This window comes from Hetaerina americana, unplaced genomic scaffold (genome assembly GCF_022747635.1).
Source record: "Hetaerina americana unplaced genomic scaffold, ioHetAmer1.1.p SCAF_74, whole genome shotgun sequence".
NCBI classification, from domain to species: Eukaryota; Metazoa; Arthropoda; class Insecta; order Odonata; family Calopterygidae; genus Hetaerina; species Hetaerina americana.
The window spans coordinates 295756-316953 of NW_027287361.1; the positions used below are offsets into that span (position 1 = coordinate 295756).

Consider the following 21198-nt stretch of genomic DNA (forward strand, 5'->3'; position numbering starts at 1 on the left):
TGAAATAACACCTTTGATTAATACAAGCATCCGTTCCTTCTCTGGAGACAAATGGTGGAATTGAACCTATGACCTCAAGATTGGCTAATTATAGTATTGCCTCCCTGGTACAAAGATTGGCTCTAGGAATACATGGAAAAATGTATTCTTGATATTGAATCAATCGTGAAAAATCAGTGAATAATCTTGTTGATGAAAGAAGTGAAAAGCTGTATTGAACAGTTCATAATGACCACGATATTTTTCCCTCCACACAGCAAAAACAGAGATAAACAGCAAAGCAATGGGATGTCAAATAGTGGTAATCGAGGAAGCAAAGGAGGCCCGTCTCCGTCCCCTCCACTCTCTTCTTCAGCGCCAAGGAAAGTGAACTCATCTGGGAATGGAGCTCCAGCTAGGGGCACCTCCTCAAACACAGGTTCTTTGCCTACTTCCCTGACTGCTCGTTCTCAGTCAGGGAAATCTGGGCATTCATCTCACCCCCACGCACAGAACAATTCTCAAGACACTGGCCAGGATGATTTACAGGAAGATACGCTCATGAATCAGGTAATACTTATTTTTTTGTTTTACATTTCAGACTATTTACAAAAAAAGGGGCATGGCTAGTGCTCATGATATGGGAGACATAAAGGAGAGATTTCTATCAATTATTGGGGTCTTATTGCTGTGTACAGTAATGGGATCCTGTTGAGTTTAAAAAAACCAGTTTGCTCTCTCCTTTTTTGTCTTTATCTTCTTCACTCATTTGTTAAACCTTAATCATACCAAGTCTGAAATATTAAGTATTGATTCAGTTTCTTTTTTAAATTTTGGGGATCAGTTTGGGTTGACCAGCGAAATCCCATAACTGATTGTCTGGTTTCAAATATATTGTTAGAGTGGAAAAACAGGAGTGTCTGCTTGGTTGGTGAAAGGGTAGTAGCAGTACAGATCTGGAAAATGCGGAAATAGAGATTGAGAAATAGAGGCATGGAGAGTTGGATATTAAAGCATTTATAAGGAAGAGAGTTAAAGATCTGGGGAAAATAGAGAGGAAGTTATGAGGAACTGAAAAGAGTAATGGCTGGAATGGCATGTCAACTGGTATTCAGTTACCTTTCAAATTGAGACAGTTCAGGTTTGATATACTAATTATAATAAATTAAACCACCTAAAATCATCTACCTGTGAAGATCATAATTATGTTTTTTACTATAGAGTGCATCATCATATTGCAACGACCATAAAATTAAACCAGTAGAAATAGGAAAATATCTGAAAATTGTAATGAGCTGTATGTGCTTTTTTATCTATATGAATGTTTTGTTTAAAATGCATAGACATTTTTAAACGAATACAAGTTGATTTCTAATCAATTCCCTTCCTTTATAAGATAGATACATCTCTCAATAAACCTATTGTATTTAATTTTCCATCAAAATATAAGAATTATAACTCTAACCTAAATAGTTTTTCCCAAATCCTAGTCATTCTTTGCATGACTGTAAAGGTTTTCATATCATATTCGTTCTTTGCAGGATTTGCAAAATGAAGAGCAGCTTCAGGGTACACAACAGACTGGAAATCAAAGGCAGGGGGGGGCATTGAAGGGGGCGCTGTCTGGGCTGGCACTGTCACCTCGATTGCAGTGGCGCATGGGAGCAGCATTCTTCGGCGCCCCCGAGCAGGACAACAATTCTTTCTTTTCAAATCATCACTGCTTCCCAATGCGGAGTATTGTACGCCCACAGGCTACAGCAATGTCGCCAAGGGGCAGTGTAGATGGGGTGGGAAGCTCGGCGGGTCCGGGAACAAGCCACCCATCAGACGAAACTTCCCTCCATTCTTCGCCGCCCTCCTCGCCTTCACCCTCGCCATCCTCCTCGTCCTCTGCATCTTCTCCTACGTCTTCATCGCCGTCCATGGCTCTCCTTCCCAATGGTAAGCAGATGTTATTGTATCAATACTTCTGTCTCTTGAGCTGAGTTTCCAAGCTGATTATTCTAGAAAGCCATTATAATTGAAGCTAAAAGATTGAGTGGTAATTAGTGAAGAGATGGTTGATAATACTCTGCCTCTGAGTTAGTACATGATGTTCATACTGTAAGACACTTGTTCAAAATTTTCCATTAAGTTCTCTTAAACTTTTACAATGTCCCGCATTCATTGCACAGGACTTACAACAAGCCACCTATATGAATCTCAGTCATTCTTTCTCTTCCCATGAATATCACCTAATGAAAAAATATGTGATAGAGGCAGAGTTTCTTCCTTGTAGCTCCTAGATATCCTCTTGAAGCCCTCAAGCTTCTGTCATTTTTTGCCATTATTTCATACAGTTTATTAGCATGTATATAGGCTATAATTATATCAATTTAGGTATTTATCTAAATTGGGAATTTAAAAATTGTGCATCTAGACCATTCTTGCTACAACCAGAAAGAATTGGAAATGCAAGTTCATTGGTTTACCTCATGAATATTTAATTTGGGTTTAAAAACCTTTAAAAAGGGTTAAATTCATATGATAATTTTAGTTTCAGGTGTTTAAATATGTTATGATTATTGTACAACATGAAGTTGCCCAGGTTTCATATGGTAGCTTGGAGTATTTTTGGTCATCTAGATTAATTTAATTTTCTTATTACTTGTACTCACCATTCATCTAATAGTTGTTTTTGGTAAACTGTAAGTATACTTACTGAAGTAAATAGTTTCTAACCAAACAATTTAATGAGATTGATTTCATTGATTCAGTCTTTACATTTCAGTTGTACAATTATCTTTTTGTTTTCCACAGGGATTGGCAGTAGCAGTGTGGCTACCTCTCTAGGATCGAACGAATGGGTCTCAGGGGTTGGTAGCAATTTGGAAGGGGGTCTTGCCATTCCAGATGCTCTTCCAGCAATACACAGTACTACAGATTGGCAAGCTGCCTTTGGATTCTCAAATAGCCAGACACGATCCATTGGAGACATAGAGAGGAGGTCAAGGCCTGAATTTGGACCACTTGGTCATGGACTGGAAGGCCTTGGAATGTCTAGAAGCCACAATGAAGCAGAAGTTGTGACTGGTATCCCTCCTGGAATCAGTAATTCCTTGAGGGGTACTCATCATATAAGTTGTGTTCCTGTCGTTGGTGGGAGATCTGTGGATGATGATCTTGGCTTCGATCCTTTCCATGAAACACAGAAAGCCTTAGCAGAAATGATGGAGAAAGAAGACCAGCAGATGTTGAGGGTATGTTCATGCTAAATGATCAAAAATATTTAAAAGAGTATTGGTGTATAATTATGTACAAAGCTGGAAGAATCATTCAGCTCAGGTTGGAGTACAACATGCGTTCTCAAGTAATTATTTAACTGTAATAGTAGTAAGTGAACTGCTGAGAGGTGCTTGTAGTTAACTTATCTGTTGGAATAGAAACTGACCCTATATTTTTGCCAGCCCTCCAAAAAAAAAGAATTTGTGCTAAAGTATTCCAGGCATACACAGGCAACATAAAATATGTTATACTATGCATTTTTACAATGACATCACAAGAAATTGTGGTAATTATAGGTGTATAGTGAAGGAAGGTTAAGATGATTTTTAACTTTCCTTACCCTCATCGCAATCACCCAAACCAATGGAAGTCTCTAAATGGTCTGCTAATTCAGACTGAGTAATATTTTGATAGACCCTACCTAGTGCGCACAATACTTCCATCAACTTCTACAACCCTCTCTTCAAGTAGGTTATTTTGTTAAGAGCTGTTAAAAAGCAGAATCCTTGGAACAATGGAGTCATGTGGTTTCAACATACCATGTTAATTTTTATTCACCAGTGGCATTCAGCTCCTTCAAAACCACATCTGATTGCATTTGCATGTATATTTAATGATGAATGCTATTACTTTGTGTCATCATGTTTTTCTATACCCCTGCAATTCCACAATTCATATCCTTTGCTAGAGATTGGGTCTTTAGATCACTTGAAATATAAAAATTTGCATCATTAGCACTCTTTTCTTTAAAAAAAACAGTTCTTACATTTCAGTCACCTGTATACAATCACCTATAAAACCTGGATGTTGCATCTTTCTGATCCTTTACTTGTGTTTTAGAGTTCAAGATACCGCTCAATTTATAGGAGAATTCTACTTATTCTATATAAAACAGTGTGAAATCAAAATTCAAATATTAATTAATATTGTTTTAATCAACAAATCAAATTTTAATAGAACCTTAGACTCAAATAGACTAATATAAACAATAATAATAATCAAGTAAAATTAAAGAAACTTATTATAAATTAAGTGAAAAATAATGCAAATCACTATACTGTGTGTATATACGTCAAATATTCCTGAGAAATTGAAAGAATTTCTTCTGAGGCATGAAGTTAAGCTGATGTGTGATTTAAAAAAAATTATGATGTGTAATAATAAATGTTGGCTTATATTCGCGCATATACAGTATTTGCATTATAATTTTAAATTTTCAGTCAAAATCTTCTGCCAGTTCATAAGTGGAATTTCCTATTGATTTTTTCAGAGTCAACAGCAAAATGAGCAGGACATGAGTCAGCAGTGCCTCCACATGAATGATATGCATCGAGAAATGCAGAGGGAGCAGCTGGGCTCCATTGGTCCAATCCACCACCTCCCCCAAAATTATCCTCCCCACCATCTTCGGCACTCAGTTGGAGGTGGTCTTGGTGATGGCACTCCATTGTCGTCTTCTTCAGTCACTCCAAAGCCAGCCCAAGCCCTCCATTCACCCTTAGCCCCACACATACAGAGAGGTGTTCCCCTCCCTGGTGCTGGTAGTGGGCGCCCTGGACCCCCATTACCTCCACCTGGATTCTCAGCACCAAACCACATGAATGCCTTTGGCCTCGGTATTCCAAGGCCACCATCTGGAGCAGGTGTGTTGTCACTTTAAAAAAAAAACTGCAGTAAGGGCCTATGTTAGATTTATTGATTTGCTATTAGGGTGGATCTAGATGGAGGTTTTGTGATTCAAATATGTCGAATCAGGTGTGATGTTGTGGAAGAAGTTGACTCGATCGATTTGTAGTAAATAATAATGCACTGTTCCACTGTTAATGAAGATTTATTTTGACATAAGTTTTGACCTAACTTCATCATTATCAGGTGCATGATGTTGATAGGTGCAAGCTTATATAGCCTCCAAGATAACAAGGGGCTCCCAGGTGATCACACGCAGTGAGGCCCCTGCCCTAGACTTGACTTTCTATATATATTTTGCAACTTCTGCTGAACCTTACTTTGTTCCTTCCCTTCCCATTCACCTCCACTCATCCCTATTTGTCCCCTATCAAGCCACTCCTTGGAGGAAATTGTATACATTTGCACTTATCAATATTATGTATCTGATGGTGATGAAGTAACGTTGAAATTAATCTTTATTAGCAGTGGAACAATATATTATTATTTGCTGTAAATTAAGGAGGATTGGGTTATTTGCCTCGGGCATCAATTGGTTTCCTACTGTATGATTTTCTGGATATATTCTATGAGGGTGGTCTGAAAAGTTCTTGGCCTTGCCCATTGCTGACATCACTGCTCGTATATTTTTTCTCTAGTTGGCACAACTGTGATTAGATTACAAGTGAAACTGCAAGTCATTCCATCAGCAGTTTGCTGTAGGCAGCCATTTGAATCAGTTGCAATGGGGCTTGTTGTTAGCAATGGAAAAAATAGAATATTGTGCAGTGAAAAATTCTTCAAACAAATCTTCTCTTAATATCCCGACTCAAAGTCCGTGTCATTAACTCCTTGTGAAAGCCTCTTTGCCTAGCGCAATTCTTCTCCTTACGTCTCTACTACTTTGACCATGTTGGTCCAAAACACTTCCGAGGTACGTAAACAGTTATACCTGCTCTAGTTTTTGCCCTCCTATTTTAATGTTTAGCTTAGCCTTTTTCTTTCTGGAAAATTGCATAACCTTTGTTTTATTAATATTGATTTTCATCCCATACTCGTCGCACTGAATTTTTATTGTCCTGTAGTCCTCACATGATGTAGCCTTGACCTTTTTCGGAATAGGAACTAAAACTGATCTCACAAAGTCTTCTGGCCAGATTCCTTCCTCATAAATACTACGCATCAGCCCATATAGCCTCTTCCTGCCACACTTTCCTAAACATTGCAATAGTTCCGTGGGAATGTTATCCACCCCCAAGGCCTTATTTAGTTTCATCTCCCTTAATGCCCTTTCTATCTCGTCATCTAGTATGCCTGGACCTAAGCTATCTTCCTCTACGTCATATTCTTTTTCAATGTCTAACTTTGTTGGAGAAGTTCTTTACTATACAGTTCTTCTATATATTCCTTCCATCTCTCTTGGATTTTTCCTGTGTCAACTATTACCTTACCCGCCTTATCTCTCACTGTTAGCATAGATTTTCCTTTCTTACTTCTCGATTAAGATTTAATGTTGCTATATAGCACACCAATTTCATCCTTCCTCTGCAAACTTTCCATATTCTCGCACTGCGTCTACTACCATGCTTCTTTTGCCTGCCTCAATTTATTATTTAACTCTTTGGACTTCCTTTTGTCTAACTCCGTGTTTCCATTCTTCAATTTTCTCCTCTCATGCATCTTTGTAATCATCTCATCCGTGATCCATGGTTTCCTACTCCTTTTCGCGTTAACGGTTCCAGTAGTATCTTTTGCGGCTTCCGAATACCCTTTCTTGATACTTTTCCATTTTTCTTCGATAGTGCTTAACTCTATACCATCCTCCATGATTTCCTCTACCGCCTGTTGGTACTCCTTCCTTTTCAATCCATTTAATGTTCTACATTCCATTTTTTAACCTGCCGCCCCTGCCTTATCTTTTTGAAGCGGATGTTACTTTTCATAACAACTAAATTGTGGTCAAGAGTCTGCATCCACTCCCGGGAAGCTGTGTGTATTTATCACACTGTTCCTAAACCTGTGTCTAACCGGAATATAATCTAGCTGATACCTTTCTGAGTCGCCTTGCATTTTCCATGTATACCTGCGTCTTTTGTGGTGTCTAAACCAAGTGTTGGTGATGACTAACCCCTGTCTCCTGCAGAACTCAACTGCTTTCTCCCCGCGGTCATTCCTCGTGCCTAAACTGTAGCCCCCCACCTCATCACCATCTCTTCCTTCGCCTGCCGTCGCATTCCAATCCCCCATCACTATCAAATGTTTCCCTGCAGGAACACACGCGATTATGTCCTCTAATTGATCATATATTCTATCGACCTCTTCTTCTGTATGGTTGCTCGGTGGCATGTATACCTTGATAATAACCAAGTTTGTCGGTTTTGCTTTTATCTCTACTAGTAATATGCTATTTGTTACCTGTTCTGTTGACTATGCTTCTTCCTACCTCTTTATTTAATACTATCTCGTCCCGGCCGCTTTATAACATTCTAGATTACTTAATTATAATATATATATATATATATATATATATATATATATATAATATTTATATATATATATTATATATAAATTATATTATATTTATATATTATTATATTATATATATATATAATACATGGATAATACCTGATACCTAAGTAGGTAAATGTTTTACTTCATTCTTGCTGATTGCTGATTATTCTGGTGAAGGGTTGATGATCTCCAAGGCGAGGCATTAAGATCTATATCTTAAATAATTTGAAGAAATGTCAATGTATAATTAATTTTAATGTGTCAGCATGCATTTTCATTTTCTATTAGTTTTAAAATATGAGCTTATACCGCTGTTTCATTTCATTGGCTACTTGCTGACAGTCAACACTATGGAGTTTTTCCAAAGTTCTATTCTTTTATCGATAAATAAAAATACACATGAAACTCTAATAATTCAGTTTGGTGAATGTTTGCCCAGTGCCAGTTTCCTTAAGTAATGGTTACGTTCTTATACTACTAGAATACATATATTTCATACATACTTGATATTGTATTCTTCTCTAACGTAAATGTCTTTTGACATGCTTTCTACCTTACCCTAAAAATTTTGATCAATTTTGAGAATTTTTTTATTTGGATAAATTATTACTTCAGTTTCTTACCATTTTAAATTGCATGGTAATAATTTAATTCATCATGTTAATCAACCATTTCAGACCTTTGAAGTTATAAGGTCACATCTCTAATCCAATTTACACTTTATATATATTAAAATATGTATCATAAAGCTTCAGCTTGAAGAATGAAATTGATGAACATTAGGAACAAATTTGCAACCTTTTAGTATTTTCCATGGTTTTCACTATTTGGAATTTTGGGCAAAGTGGTCATAATAGCTTAATAATCAAAAATTTGTTTTTTACTGAAAACCCTTTCTGTAGTGTATTCATTCCAATCATGCCTGTTAGTTATTGTATTGTGTTATTAATGAAGTAAGAAGAGAAGATATTATTGGTGTCTTTGCCTGGAATCTTCCATCCCTGGTTACCGCTGCTGGATATTTTCATTGATTATTTGATACACAATTATAATACATCAATTTTTTCTCTGCTTAATGTTTCATGTCCATAGCAGGGAGCAAAATCCTTCCGTTCATGGGACTTGGCTCTGCTGCATCTTCGTCAGTGGCTATCCCAGGACCTCCTTCCCCGTCGCTTACAGGAGGAGTTTCTGGAGGAACTCCATTTGGTTCCATCATGTGCAATGGCCCATCTCCTTCTAATATACCCAATGGACCTTCTTCAAACTGTCCCCCCTCTCCTCATGCCCCCCCAACGAAAGGGGAGACCCGCAAGATAGGGGAGAGTGGAGCATTTAACATGAGGGAATTCCATGATGGATTGCGGGCAATTTTGCCTGGACTCGGAATGCTCAAGGGTAATATGTAGTGAATAGTGAATGTGAAGGGTGACCGCCTGTGATTTATCATTGTCTGTGTGGTGGTGGATCTGGTAATTTTCTGTGAAAGAAGGGTTTGGTAATTCTGGAGTCTAAGAAATGTGGAAAACAGAAAATTACCCTGGAATTCCTTACCTCTATTCCCCCTATGAAAATGAAGTTGATAGCATGAACTCCAGTGAGGAAAGTTAGTTCCTCATTTGGTTTTTTTTTATTTTATTGCTCTTAGCTTGTACTCATCTCCAATTATCTCAGTTTGATGCATTGCTCTGTTGACTGTGTTATTTTATCTCATTAGGGACAAGGCAGAAATCTCAGCATTTTCTGCTGAAGTCTTTTATGGTCAGTGATGGTCATGCTTAAATCAAACTTGGTAAACCTTTCAGAGGATTAACTTGTTTCTTACTACCCTATTTCGCCTGTTCATATAAAGGATAAGCTGTGACATAATTACATACTTTTGGTCATACCATGTCAAATAATCAGGGGTCTATTGTGAAATGTTAACCCTTCCAGAACATGTGAATATTCAGGAACACTTGAGCCACATGAGAAAACACAATTTAGCAATACGAATCCCATGGTCACATAAATTTCCCAGAGTGAAGTTACTCAGTATTTCTCATATGTTCAATATTAGTTTATAATTTTCTGAAGAAACATCACATGTGATTATAGTGATTTCATAAGAATTTACCCAATAAGAATGCTAAAATGGTCTCTATCTGAATTATTTCATTTATGTAGCTATTTTGTGTGTAAATAAGTCTCGTACTCATAGTATTCAATCTTGCATTCAAATATTGAATGCTTCAAGTCATGTGTCATTGGTTTTAGTTGTTGGCCATAAGCTTATTAGCAGTCAATAATGTGCTGTTCAACTTAACATCATGAAATTGCAGTCATTTAAAAAAAGTTTGATTTTGAAAAAATAAATTTTAGCATGTTCATTATTTTAAAAGTCATTGCAGTCAAATGCAGTGTACACGATTGATACCCTGGAATAAGTATTATAAAGTTCAGATATGCCCGATAATTTGCTCTAGTCTTATCAAATTTACAGAGCACCTGGAATGAAAAAGAATTTCACAGATATCGGAAAACTTCAACTTCAATAAAATATTCTTCAATTCACTAAAAATATTTTTGGAAAAATGGGAAATTCTCTTATAGTGCTTTTGATTTTGGGTTGATAGATTTTACATTGGATTGAAATTTTATGGACTTTAAAAATGGAGCAGGTAAGTATGAAACCCTTTGGACCAAAAAATATGATATTTTTTACTAAATCATATTCATAACATAAAAGGAGATTTCAAAGCATCTGGCGGATGGGCTCCTTTCTTCTGGAAAAGAAAACAATAGCAGCAAATTTAAAAGCTTTTAACAAAAATTTGATAAGGGAGAAGTTTCATAATCATCAATGCAAGTCATCTAAAGATCCAATATTTACTTTAGTGTCATTCTCCTAATTCATTTGATTAACTTACATTATCACTCGGGTATCAATTTCTAATGGTGCTTATTTCCCTGCAATGTACTCTGAGTTAGCCTGAAGTTGTACCTGTACTATGTAATAGAAAATCACCCAATAGGGTAGCTAGTGCTGCCTTTTTGCTACTGTGGAACTGTAATTTCCGATATCTTTGTCTTTCATTAATACATCACAACTTTAATTGGGGAAATTTAAATATCAATAGTGCTGATTGATTACCCACCCTAGTAAACAAAGAGAAATCAGCCCCATAAATGCTCTTTGTTCTGAATTAAGGAACCAATAGCGCATTTGCCGGCCACTTGCATATGTCATATACTGTTGTAATCTTCCCCCTAACACTCATTTTTCTCTCTCTCTCTGTCTTGCTTTTTCTTCCCTATTCGCCTTCACTCTCCTGTGGATTTTCCAAGAATAAACAAGGACATTCATTTAATCTTAGAGTCATTTCAGAAGAAATTAGTTAAACATTATATTGTGTATGCTGAAGGATATAATAGTGACGTTGCTGTGGTATTTATCTTGAGTGGAACATATCTGTGATAGAAAGACTATAATACAATCTTGCTATTATAGCATTGTTTTTTTAGTTAAAAAATATGTCTTTTGCTTTCCATCATATGATGGTAATGCTTAATCAAAATTAAGGTCATATTAATCTTCATAAAAAAATTACTAATACTCCTATCACAGCTATCCTTTTGATTCTCCCTCTCTTGCCTGGACTCAAGAGGCTTACTTAAGAAGTTTATATCTATTCATGGAAGAAAACAAACTCAGATGTAACTCTAGAGTTACACTAAGGGTAATGCCAATGCATTTGAAGCCTCTATTCATGTTAATCCATTAAGAAATTTACGTAAGAATTTAGTTTGAATAACTCAAATGATTAATCCATGTTGAAATCAAAATTTGACTGATTCCTTGTAAGCATTCTGAGAGAAATTTTTTATTATATATGTATGTCTCACATGGGTGGAAAATCATTAGGTAGTAGCTTTAATTTTGACTTATCATTGACAAATATAGTTTTTAATCACCAAGTTTTAAAAGAATTTCTCAAATTCCTTAGGAGATAGAAATTACAAAGGCCTATTTCCATTTTTATTAGTCCTTGGCATTAATTGCATGGGTCAAAATAAGCATGACATTTTAAAAGAAAATAATCTGAATTGCTGTGGATTGACTAACCGAAAAAAAAAGCAAAATTTATGATAATGCCACTCAACAAATTGTCTAAGTGATCCCCTATCAGCATTTAGTGAGACGTATAAAAACCTTCGAAAAACACACTGCTATTTTTCTCTGAATGCTTATGCAATTATAATTAGAAAGATGAATGTATTTCCATTCGGTTGAAATGAGAACTATGTATGGTAGCTTGCTCTAAACAAATGTATGAGCAAGAGAGATAAACAATGTAGGTAAAAGAGAACTTGATTAAAGAAGTAGTGGGGCATGAAATTTGCACAGTACTTGTTGGTGTGTGCCCTTTGCTTCCTAAGTTTGAGTGAGGAGCACTTAGCCCCGATGAAAAAATTCGTAGCTATCATCTTACTGTTTCAACTTTACTATAAATCACCTTGGCAACCCAAGAATATTAGAAAAAAGTTAATGAACGGAAAATAAAGGTTCTCTTCTTGTCACAAAAGTGGCAGTGTTCAAATTGTGCTCTGAAAATTGTATTTCAAAAATAAAGAATGGAAAAAATGGAGTTAAAAATGATGGGAATAATGTGGGGTGGGAGAAAGAGTGAGTAGAAAGAAGATAAGAAAAGAAGACACGAAGCATCCCTTTGTAGAAGATAAAAATGACTTTTTAGACTTCCAAGTTAACTACAAAGCCTTGATTCGATGTTGGACTGTATTAGCATTAGGGTTTCTTGGTGTAATCACAAAATTGTTAAAAAAAATATCAGATATTTTAACCTAACTAGTAACTAAATCTGTGAGCCAGGGCCGGTCATATTCATGTAATCAGCTTTTTGTAGGAAATTCTATGTGGTCTCATTGGCCCAGATTAAAATGGTAGATTAACTATCCTGTGTAAAGAAATAAATTCCCATTTATAGTGTTTAGCCCTGGTATTAATTTTTGGGTGGTATGGTCGTACTTCTACATCTGTTTTCTCTCATCACCTTTATGTTGGTGTGTTATCATGTGTCAGCCGATATGCTTATACATGATAATGAAATTAAGAATACAAAGTAACTTTCCACTGTCCTTTATTACCGTACAACTGGTTTCAACGCTCAAGCGTCATCATCAGGTACGCTTGAGCGTTGAAACCGGTTGTACGCTAATAAAGGACAGTGGAAAGTTACTTTGTATTCTTAATTTCATTAAAATGAATTTCCACAAGGTTGAGCCAAAAACAATTGAATATGCTTATACATTACTGTACAGCAGGTATTTTTCAGCAGTGCCTCTTTTGAATCAGGCAGAGGTCTTGAATATATTTTTTAAGCCTAATTGGCATGCTTACAATTGCACAAAAAACCAATGGCAGTTGCCATAATTGTAGAAAATAGAATTCTTCATAAAATATCACTATCTGGTAACCCTTAGATTTTACTTCAAAATACCATATCATACCTCCATTACATCAATAGATCTAAAACAAAATGTTATAAGATTAAAATTATGAACAATATAATCAGAGGATTTCTACTTCATGCCAAATTACAAAATTCAATTTTTCTCTGCACTAAAAATTTCAGATATCATAATGTTGCTGTGCACTGTGTCTATTATCACCCTTAACATATGAATCAGCTGCACCCAAGAGCAAGTGCTGAATTTTTTCTATATTCTGATTTATAGGTATGTGTCAACATCCCCCTGCCCACCAGCAGCAACAAGACTGGACAGCATTAGATCCTGCAATTGTATCCTCTACCCCACACCTACACAATTCACACTCAACTGGATCCCTCAACTTGGCACACTCACATTGGGCCAAGTCTTTGGAAGCCCTCTCAACCATCCCCCCACTCAACCAGCCTTCGTCCGCATCCACGTCTCAGCTCCCTCCCTCGACCACTGACCACCATTACTACCGAGGCCATAGTCATTTCCAAGACTTTGGTGGCAGCAGTGGTGGAGGCTGGTCACAAATGAACAGCGGAGTCCACCTTGGTCCCGTTGCCATAGGTGGCCCAGGACGCTACCAACCCAACCTCCTTCAGATGCAGAGTCAGCAGCAGCAACAGGCTGGACTAATGGGAGGTCACCAAGTGCACCAGCACCCATTTCTAATGAGACCGCAGGATGTGGGAAACTCAGGGCCATCACCTGCCGCCCCTCCTCCAGGCTTTAATCCTTTACGCTCCTCAAAGACAGTCCCCGAAGTGGCTGGCATGGAGAGTAAGTGAATCAGCTTGTCGGTTGCCATGATATTATGTTGATCCTAGCATGTTGTGGTTATAGCGCAACAGACTTACAAATTTACAACAAAATTGGCAATAATGAATTGAAATTCATGTCAGTAAATGTATTCAATATGGGACCAAATCATCGCTAAAATGAGCCATTTAGGAGGATTCTGAAATGCTAGTCAGTTTAGGAGGTTTGATCGTAACTGCCTGAGTCATTCGTCACCATTATTCATCTATTAATGAAATTAATGTGACATGCATTGTCAGTAAACAGGGTATGAATATACAGTTACTAAGCACTCTTAGCTTCTTACTATTTTTTTAAACATGCTCTACAGCATATTTTGGACTAGTACCAAGGTCCCAATTTTTGCAAATTTGCAGTTTTGGCTATTTTCCTCTTTTAATTTTGTACACATTTCATTTTGTGAGTAGGGTGAACTTAGGTTTCCCCAATATTAAAGTATGTACATAAACTGCAAGAGTTACTATCCAGTTTATTGTTACATATTTTATTAGATGTAGTAATGACTTGGTGAGTAAATTTTCTCAATTAAACTTACCATGACCACCCACATCCCAAAAATATAGGATTATTTATTCTAAATGTTTACTGACAACATTCACAGAGCACCGCCATTGTGCTAAACATATTTTGCTATAAAAGGAAGTGCCATATGTTTTTTTTTAATTTTAATATCCAACATTTTAGAGACATTTCAAAGAAATGGTGATTAATTAACTGTCTAGAAATCAAGTACCTATTCCCACAATTGTGTTAAATGTAACCATGTAAATAATGTATATTTAGTAGAATATTCATGGAAAGAGATATGGAACTGACTCTAATGTCATACAGCAATATATTTTATCATGAATTTAATTTTGACTGGTCATAAGCTATGTTGCCACACTTGTTGTTATTTAATGGATTGAGTACAGTTAAACCAAAAAAGAATACACAATTCTGGAGACAAGCACCCCCCATAACCAATTTAAGAAAAATTACCAATCGCAATTTCATCTGTTTCACCACTATAAATAAATTGACTTAAGAAAAATTGTCTGTCTAGGAAATAGCCAAAAATTACCCTTCAAATGGAAAGTAAAAAATGTGGCTATGATTTAAATAGTGCTCAGTAGTTAAATGAAGGGATAATTTGTTAATCATTGCCAACAAAGTGATCTTAAATTAACTCAAGTCTAGTATGGGCCACCCTATTTGATAATAAGTAACCTTGAAATAATTTTCCACTTCAAGCACATTATTTATAGGTGTAAAGAGGTTGAAGTTTAAACTGGCAATGTAAAATTAAAAAATTCAAATGAACTTGAAAATTAGTACAAACAGAAAAACCTTTATGAACATATTTATCCTTGTTGTCTGTTTTTTAGTGCACAAAAATGTGAAATTAGTATTAATGATGCATTTAAGAAATTATCATTGAATAATTCAATTGTAATTGGATACCCTCAAAGCTCTAGGGCTGAATCAGTGTGGCATTCATAAAAATAATTCTTGCATAAAGCACTCAACTGGACTACAGATCCTAAATGACAAATCATAGATGTCTCCATACAACTATGAAATGAAGCCATCCAGGATGTGCTCATTGATTCATCTCTGTTCCCTGTCTTAACTGTCTACCAATATAACCAGTTTTGGAAGTGTGCCCAAAATTGATTTTATAATGTGTATACCAGTACAAAAACATTTATATTGGGCATAAAAGTTTTTGTCCATCACTTTTATACTTGGTTAATTGAATTTGAGTTAGGGGTTCTGATTAATATTACATGCTACAACTTATCCTTTATTTTTCAGATTTATGAATTTGGTCAGCCATCAGTAAGCAGCATCACGCTATCTTGAGTTTTTGGCAGCTGACTGCAAGTAATCAGATTGGAATGGTGTTTAGAAGGCAGGCTTGCATGATTATGGCAAGAGGGAATTGGATTTTGCTGCACACATGTCTAAAACTTCTGACCTACCTCTACTGGCCAATATCACATCACCCTTAGCATCCACAAAATAGATTTTTCTGATGTATCATTTGATCAGGTTTATCAGATTAACCACTGATCTTGACATCTTTTGTGTATACTAATGCTCTCTTTTGAAGCAGTACGCTGTGGTATTTATGCCTGTAATTTCTTTAACCATTTTTTCCCCAAACGACTGCTAACCCATAAGTTACCTGTATTTTTTTAAAAGAAGTTACAGTATGTGAGCATTATGAATTGCATTATCAGGTCATTTTTATTTGCTCTCTAAATAATGGGGTGAGCATTTTATGGAGTCATAACTCACCAACTTTATGCAATCCAGTTTAAGGCCATTTTCAGTATTGGCAAGACTAGACCGCCCAAACCTCTAAAAAATGATGTAGTTTATCAAAGTACTAGTAATTCAATTTTATGTATTTGTGATATCACAGTTTTCTTTGCAATCTCAATATTTCAAACTAGTGGTAGCTCCAATTTATGATGTTGGTGCTCAGTGACTATGACCTAATGAAAGTAATTTGTTTCTCATATATGTCCATAGGACAAATTGCATTTTATAAATACGTTGATACTGCGAAATTATATTTGTAGTTTTATTGGTTGAACAAAATTATTTAAGAAAATGCAGTTTATTTGCAAGAATGCAATGAAATGCTGTCATCCTTTTGGGCTCTTATACAGAAAGAAAATTGATATGTAATATGCAAAAGACAGTAAATATAAAGGAAAGAAGTCACTTCCCTCATACTATATCTTTTAATTTAGGGAAGTTTAGATATTCAGTAGGAAACCTCATTTGTTTACGTAAACATATATTATCATTTATATTTTCTAAATTTTCATATTTAGTTTTTCCTTGGTGCTAAAAAGTTTATGGAAAACACATTTCTTTGATTAAAATAATCTCAAATGTGTCAAATTATGCAATTTAACTAGATATAAAAATAATTTATATGAGTACAACCCCAAAGTAAAAATATAGTTCTAGTTCCAGTTTTTGACCTTGACAATTATTACCATGGGAACAAAAAATGCTCACCCTAAAGGATTTTGATATCTGAGATTAAATATGCAAAATTGAAATTGTTTCCTTTATTAGCCATGGAAGTTGACATGGTTTTAGCACAGAAGCCCATTTCATTGTTTCTTTGATGTTCTAAACCAGGATGGCCTTATTCTTGTTAAAATTCTTTTAAATCCACAGTTTCTGAAATGGAGACATAGTCTTTGTCATCTCTGTTCAGCATTTCAAATGTGGTGCTTGTGAAGCCCCTTTGGACTGACATATGTGTGTGGCCCCTGTATTGCAAAAGAGGGTTTCTCAAAGTTAATTTGTTGGCCTTGCCTTTTTTTATAAGCATATGAGCTTAATACCATTTTCTCTAATGCTTTATCTTCATTCTAACAACTTGAGTGAATGTACATTCACTTGCCTGGCCTTCTCCATGCTTGCTGTATGTGGCAAATGGGGAAGATTGTCTCAACTTCTGTGATCCCATGCAGACGAGTAAGTTTTACTGGCCATGGTGCAGAGGTCCCAGCCTTAATTGACTACCCTTCCTAAGAGTGCTCCTAATTGGGAATACTCACCAGGCTGTACTAAGATTTTTGTGGTTTGCACAACCTCGGTAATGGTTGTCATGAAGAAGCCAGCTGAAAAATAATGGCATCAGGAAAAGATGTGAATCGACCACATCTATATATATATATAAAAAGAAAGATATATAAAGAAAAATATATATATATATATATACAAACACATGTATACACGCTGCTTTACCTTTGTTTTGTGGTTATTTTTTGTTGTAACATTCGGACATTTATTTTGACCTATCATGTCTCACTTCTAAGTTTGGTGGTCCTAATATCCTTCTTTCATTTCTTTGCCAATTTGATCTTGTTGATTTGTTACAATTCTTGGGACAGGTCCCAGAATGTGTAGCATTCTTTACCGTATCATGCAATTCTTTCCTGAAATGAAGAATAAAATGAAAAAATGCATTTGAAATCAGATCAGTTTTGTGTTTAATTATTTTCCTTCCCTCTTAGAACCTTGACTTCTGTAGTATTCGAGGGTCCTTTGATGAAAGATTTCTTATCAAAACATTTTGATTCATATAATCAATAAAACATTAATGCTATATTTTTGGAGTGATCAAGTTGCCTTTATTGAAATTATTTTTGTTGGTAACATTGAAGAGGACTTTTTTAGAATTTTGCACACCAGATGGGCAATTAAAGATTATGCAACTTCAAATTTTGTGAGGGATAAGGAAGCAAACATGGATTTCCCCAGTTTTATGTTCCATATCATATGGAGATCCAAGAGTATGGAAAGTTGGCAAAGTAGATTTTCCAGCATCTCAAGTAATAAATTACCTTAGAATGCCAGCTAATTAGTTTTTATATAATTGGAAAATTACTAGTAGACACAAATGTTGGGGTCGTGGATCATTGAAAATCAGGGGATAGAGTGCTGGGCTATTGGCCTGAGGACCCGGATTTGCTTCTTCTGGGTGACCTCAGCTTTACCCTAACTATTATGTTCTTCGGTTATCAAATCGTTGAGGGAAAACATTGATGGCACAGGGAAAGAAATGCCCCCACAACACGTGTGGATTTCACACACCATTGAGGTTAGTATTTGGTGAACTCTGCCCTCACCTAACAACCTAACCTTGGAGTTAATCACTGTGATTTCTTTGGTGTGTACATGAATGGAAAGATGCAAAGGAAATTAAAAACTTTACCCAAACAATGTTGGAGTGAGTTTATTTCAAAAAAGGTAACATCGTTTTAGCTATTGATATAAAAATAATAGTATTTATTGTTCCCAAGACTTAATAAAGTAAAATACAGGACAAGTCAGAGAACAAACAATGAGCTATTTTAGTGTTCTGAAGACTCCAGAAACTCTTCCTCACTATAATAGCATTTATCTATCAGAAAATGTACGAGCTATATCTTAAAAGCACCCCTAGAAGGAGGAGATTTTATGACTTGTGGCAGTTGGTTGAAAATTTTGATGGCAACATGTAAGGGACTCCTATTATACGTGGTCTGCACAATGAATGTGCTAACTGGTGCAATCTGGTGGCAATGAGGTGGACTACAGCCCTACCCACTTGTGGCGCTGGCTGCCTGAGACACAATAAGCCATCTGTACTTGGCGGATCATCGAGCTGTGCGTATGGTGCCAGTTATGTTAGTTTCTGCTGACTTTTTTTTGCTGTTTGTCGGAAATGGAAATAGATGAAATCACGGAGCTACGAATCAATATCAAGTTTTTTGGTGAAGTGCTGTAAAAGTTATCAAGAAATTTCTGAAATGTTGATAGCTGTTTACAGTGATAATGCTCTGAAGAAAAGATCCATTTTCAAGTAAATTAAGTGTTTTAAAGATGGCCAACAAGATGCCATGGATGGTACTAGGCCAGGATGGCCTTGTACCACTTGTGTTGATGACAGCATTGCTCGTACGCGGTCCCTTCCCCTTACCGATTGTCGAAAAACTGTCCGAATGATAGCTGATGAACTGAATTTAGGAAAATCAACAGTGAACACTATTTTAACCGAACATGATGGATGGATCCTTCACCATGACAATGCCGTTGCACATTTAGCAATGATTGTTCGCCAGTTTCTGGCAAACAATTCAATCACCATCCTTGATTATCCTCCTTATTGGCCAGATCTCCCCCCTGCGACTTTTTACTATTCCAAAATATATATATATATATTCCTAAATGCAAAAATATGATGAGGGGACATCACTGGGAAGATGGGGACATAATAAAGCAAGAAACGATGAGAAAACTATAAAGCCTAACTGCCGAGGACTTCTAAGGGTGCTTTAAACTGTAGAAAAGAAGATTAAATAAGTGAATAGCAACAAATGGATAGCACTGTGAAGGGGACAAAATCGATATAGACTAAATTTGACAAAATAAAGTTTTCATGGCCTCAGTTTGCATATTTATTGGACTGAGTAGTACATAGCAGAAGAGTGGTATCAACCAATACACTGTCAAGTATCATGCCCAAGCACTTGAGCATTGGTGATTAGTGTTTCATATTATCCTTAGCATACAGAAGTAATAAATTACAGATATGGTAAAGTTAGAATTTTCTATTCTTTAAAATAAGGTTTACCATGGGGGTATTTTTGGTATATACCTAATACATCTTTTATGCATTATAAAAACTATGGAAGTCAAGTAATGCTCCCCAGAAAATAATGCCGTAGCTCATATGTGACTGAAAGTTGCCATAGTAAACCATTTTTAGTATATTTAAATCTACAATGTTTGTAAGATTCGGTAGAATTAATCTAATTTTTGCCTAAGTGGAACATAGGCCATTGGTATGGATCCCCCAGTTGAAGGACACATCAATTGGCAAACTGAAAACCTTGGTGCCATGTACCCTTTCTAAGAATTGGCCTTTAAAGGAGAGGTCTAACTGACGAACTTCCCTTCTTTTTTAAATTATTTTTAGTACATTTAGAGAGTGCTTGTTTATGTCAAGCAATTTTTTCAAGAGCAATCAAGCTTAGCTTGCAACAAGTTAGGGTCCTTGGGGCTCATTACCACAGTTGTATCATCTGCATACAGAACTATGTTGTTATTCTCAATATATCTAGGTGAATCATTGATATACAGTAGAAATAATAATGACCCAAGAATGCTACCTTGTAGTACTCTGACACTTATTGTTTCTATGGGTGATAGGTGATTTATCATAATGTTCTTGACCCCAACGCCAGAAACCTCCACCAACTGCAATTCTCGTGATCCCATAACATTCACATTTACTTCGAAGAATTTTATGGACCACTGTATCAAATGCTCATGAAAGATCATTGAATACACAAACAGGGTATTCTTTCTAGTCCCAAGAAGTCATTATCTTTTTAGAATACTTGCAAGTGCATCATTGGTACTTTTCCCTCTTAGAATCCAATTTGTTCCATATTTAAAATTTGTACATTTACTAAGCCTGTTTCTCATTAAGGACTCAAATATTTTAGAAAAATTTGTCTATAGGACACTGGGCAGTAATTGTTGACATCATAGGGGTTGTAGTAGTTTTTATTGGAGGCGACCAACAGCTAAGGTCATTGGCACCATTTTGGATGGATGGGGAAGGAAGGGTGGAGAGAAACCCAGCATTGGCATTAGCCTACTCTTGTTAATAGGTAAAAAGAGGTCTGAAGTTTAACATTCCATCCGAGAGACGTCGTACTCACACCATACAAAATACTGCTTACTGCTCTCTGATCCCTGTTCTCAAAGCACTTCAAGCAGGGATTGGGATACGGCTGAAAAATATTTGCTGTCTGCAGGATTTGAACCCTCTGGGTTCTCAGTGGGAAGCCTGTATGTTAGATATGGCACCATCCTGATCCCCATTAAGATCATCCTCATTCACTTTTTTATGAATAAGTTTTGTCTTTGCTATTTTTAGATAGTCTGGAAATT

At 36.0% G+C, this 21198-nt stretch overlaps 1 protein-coding gene across 2 annotated transcripts in view; it reads left to right on the plus strand.

Moving 5' to 3' along the window:
- Cnot4 (CCR4-NOT transcription complex subunit 4) overlaps nucleotides 1-17730 on the plus strand; it is a 51483-nt gene extending 33753 nt beyond the window's left edge. The window contains exons 10-16 of one of the 2 annotated variants that reach the window (XM_071596074.1): nucleotides 258-549; nucleotides 1521-1923; nucleotides 2782-3221; nucleotides 4517-4889; nucleotides 8515-8820; nucleotides 13159-13701; nucleotides 15538-17730. In XM_071596074.1, coding sequence (XP_071452175.1) covers nucleotides 258-549; nucleotides 1521-1923; nucleotides 2782-3221; nucleotides 4517-4889; nucleotides 8515-8820; nucleotides 13159-13701; nucleotides 15538-15545 — 2365 coding nt within the window. In that variant the 3' untranslated portion in view covers nucleotides 15546-17730. The remainder of the gene's footprint in view (nucleotides 1-257; nucleotides 550-1520; nucleotides 1924-2781; nucleotides 3222-4516; nucleotides 4890-8514; nucleotides 8821-13158; nucleotides 13702-15537) is intronic. The other variant, XM_071596076.1, reaches the window with a different exon arrangement.
- Nucleotides 17731-21198: the final 3468 nt, after the last annotated feature.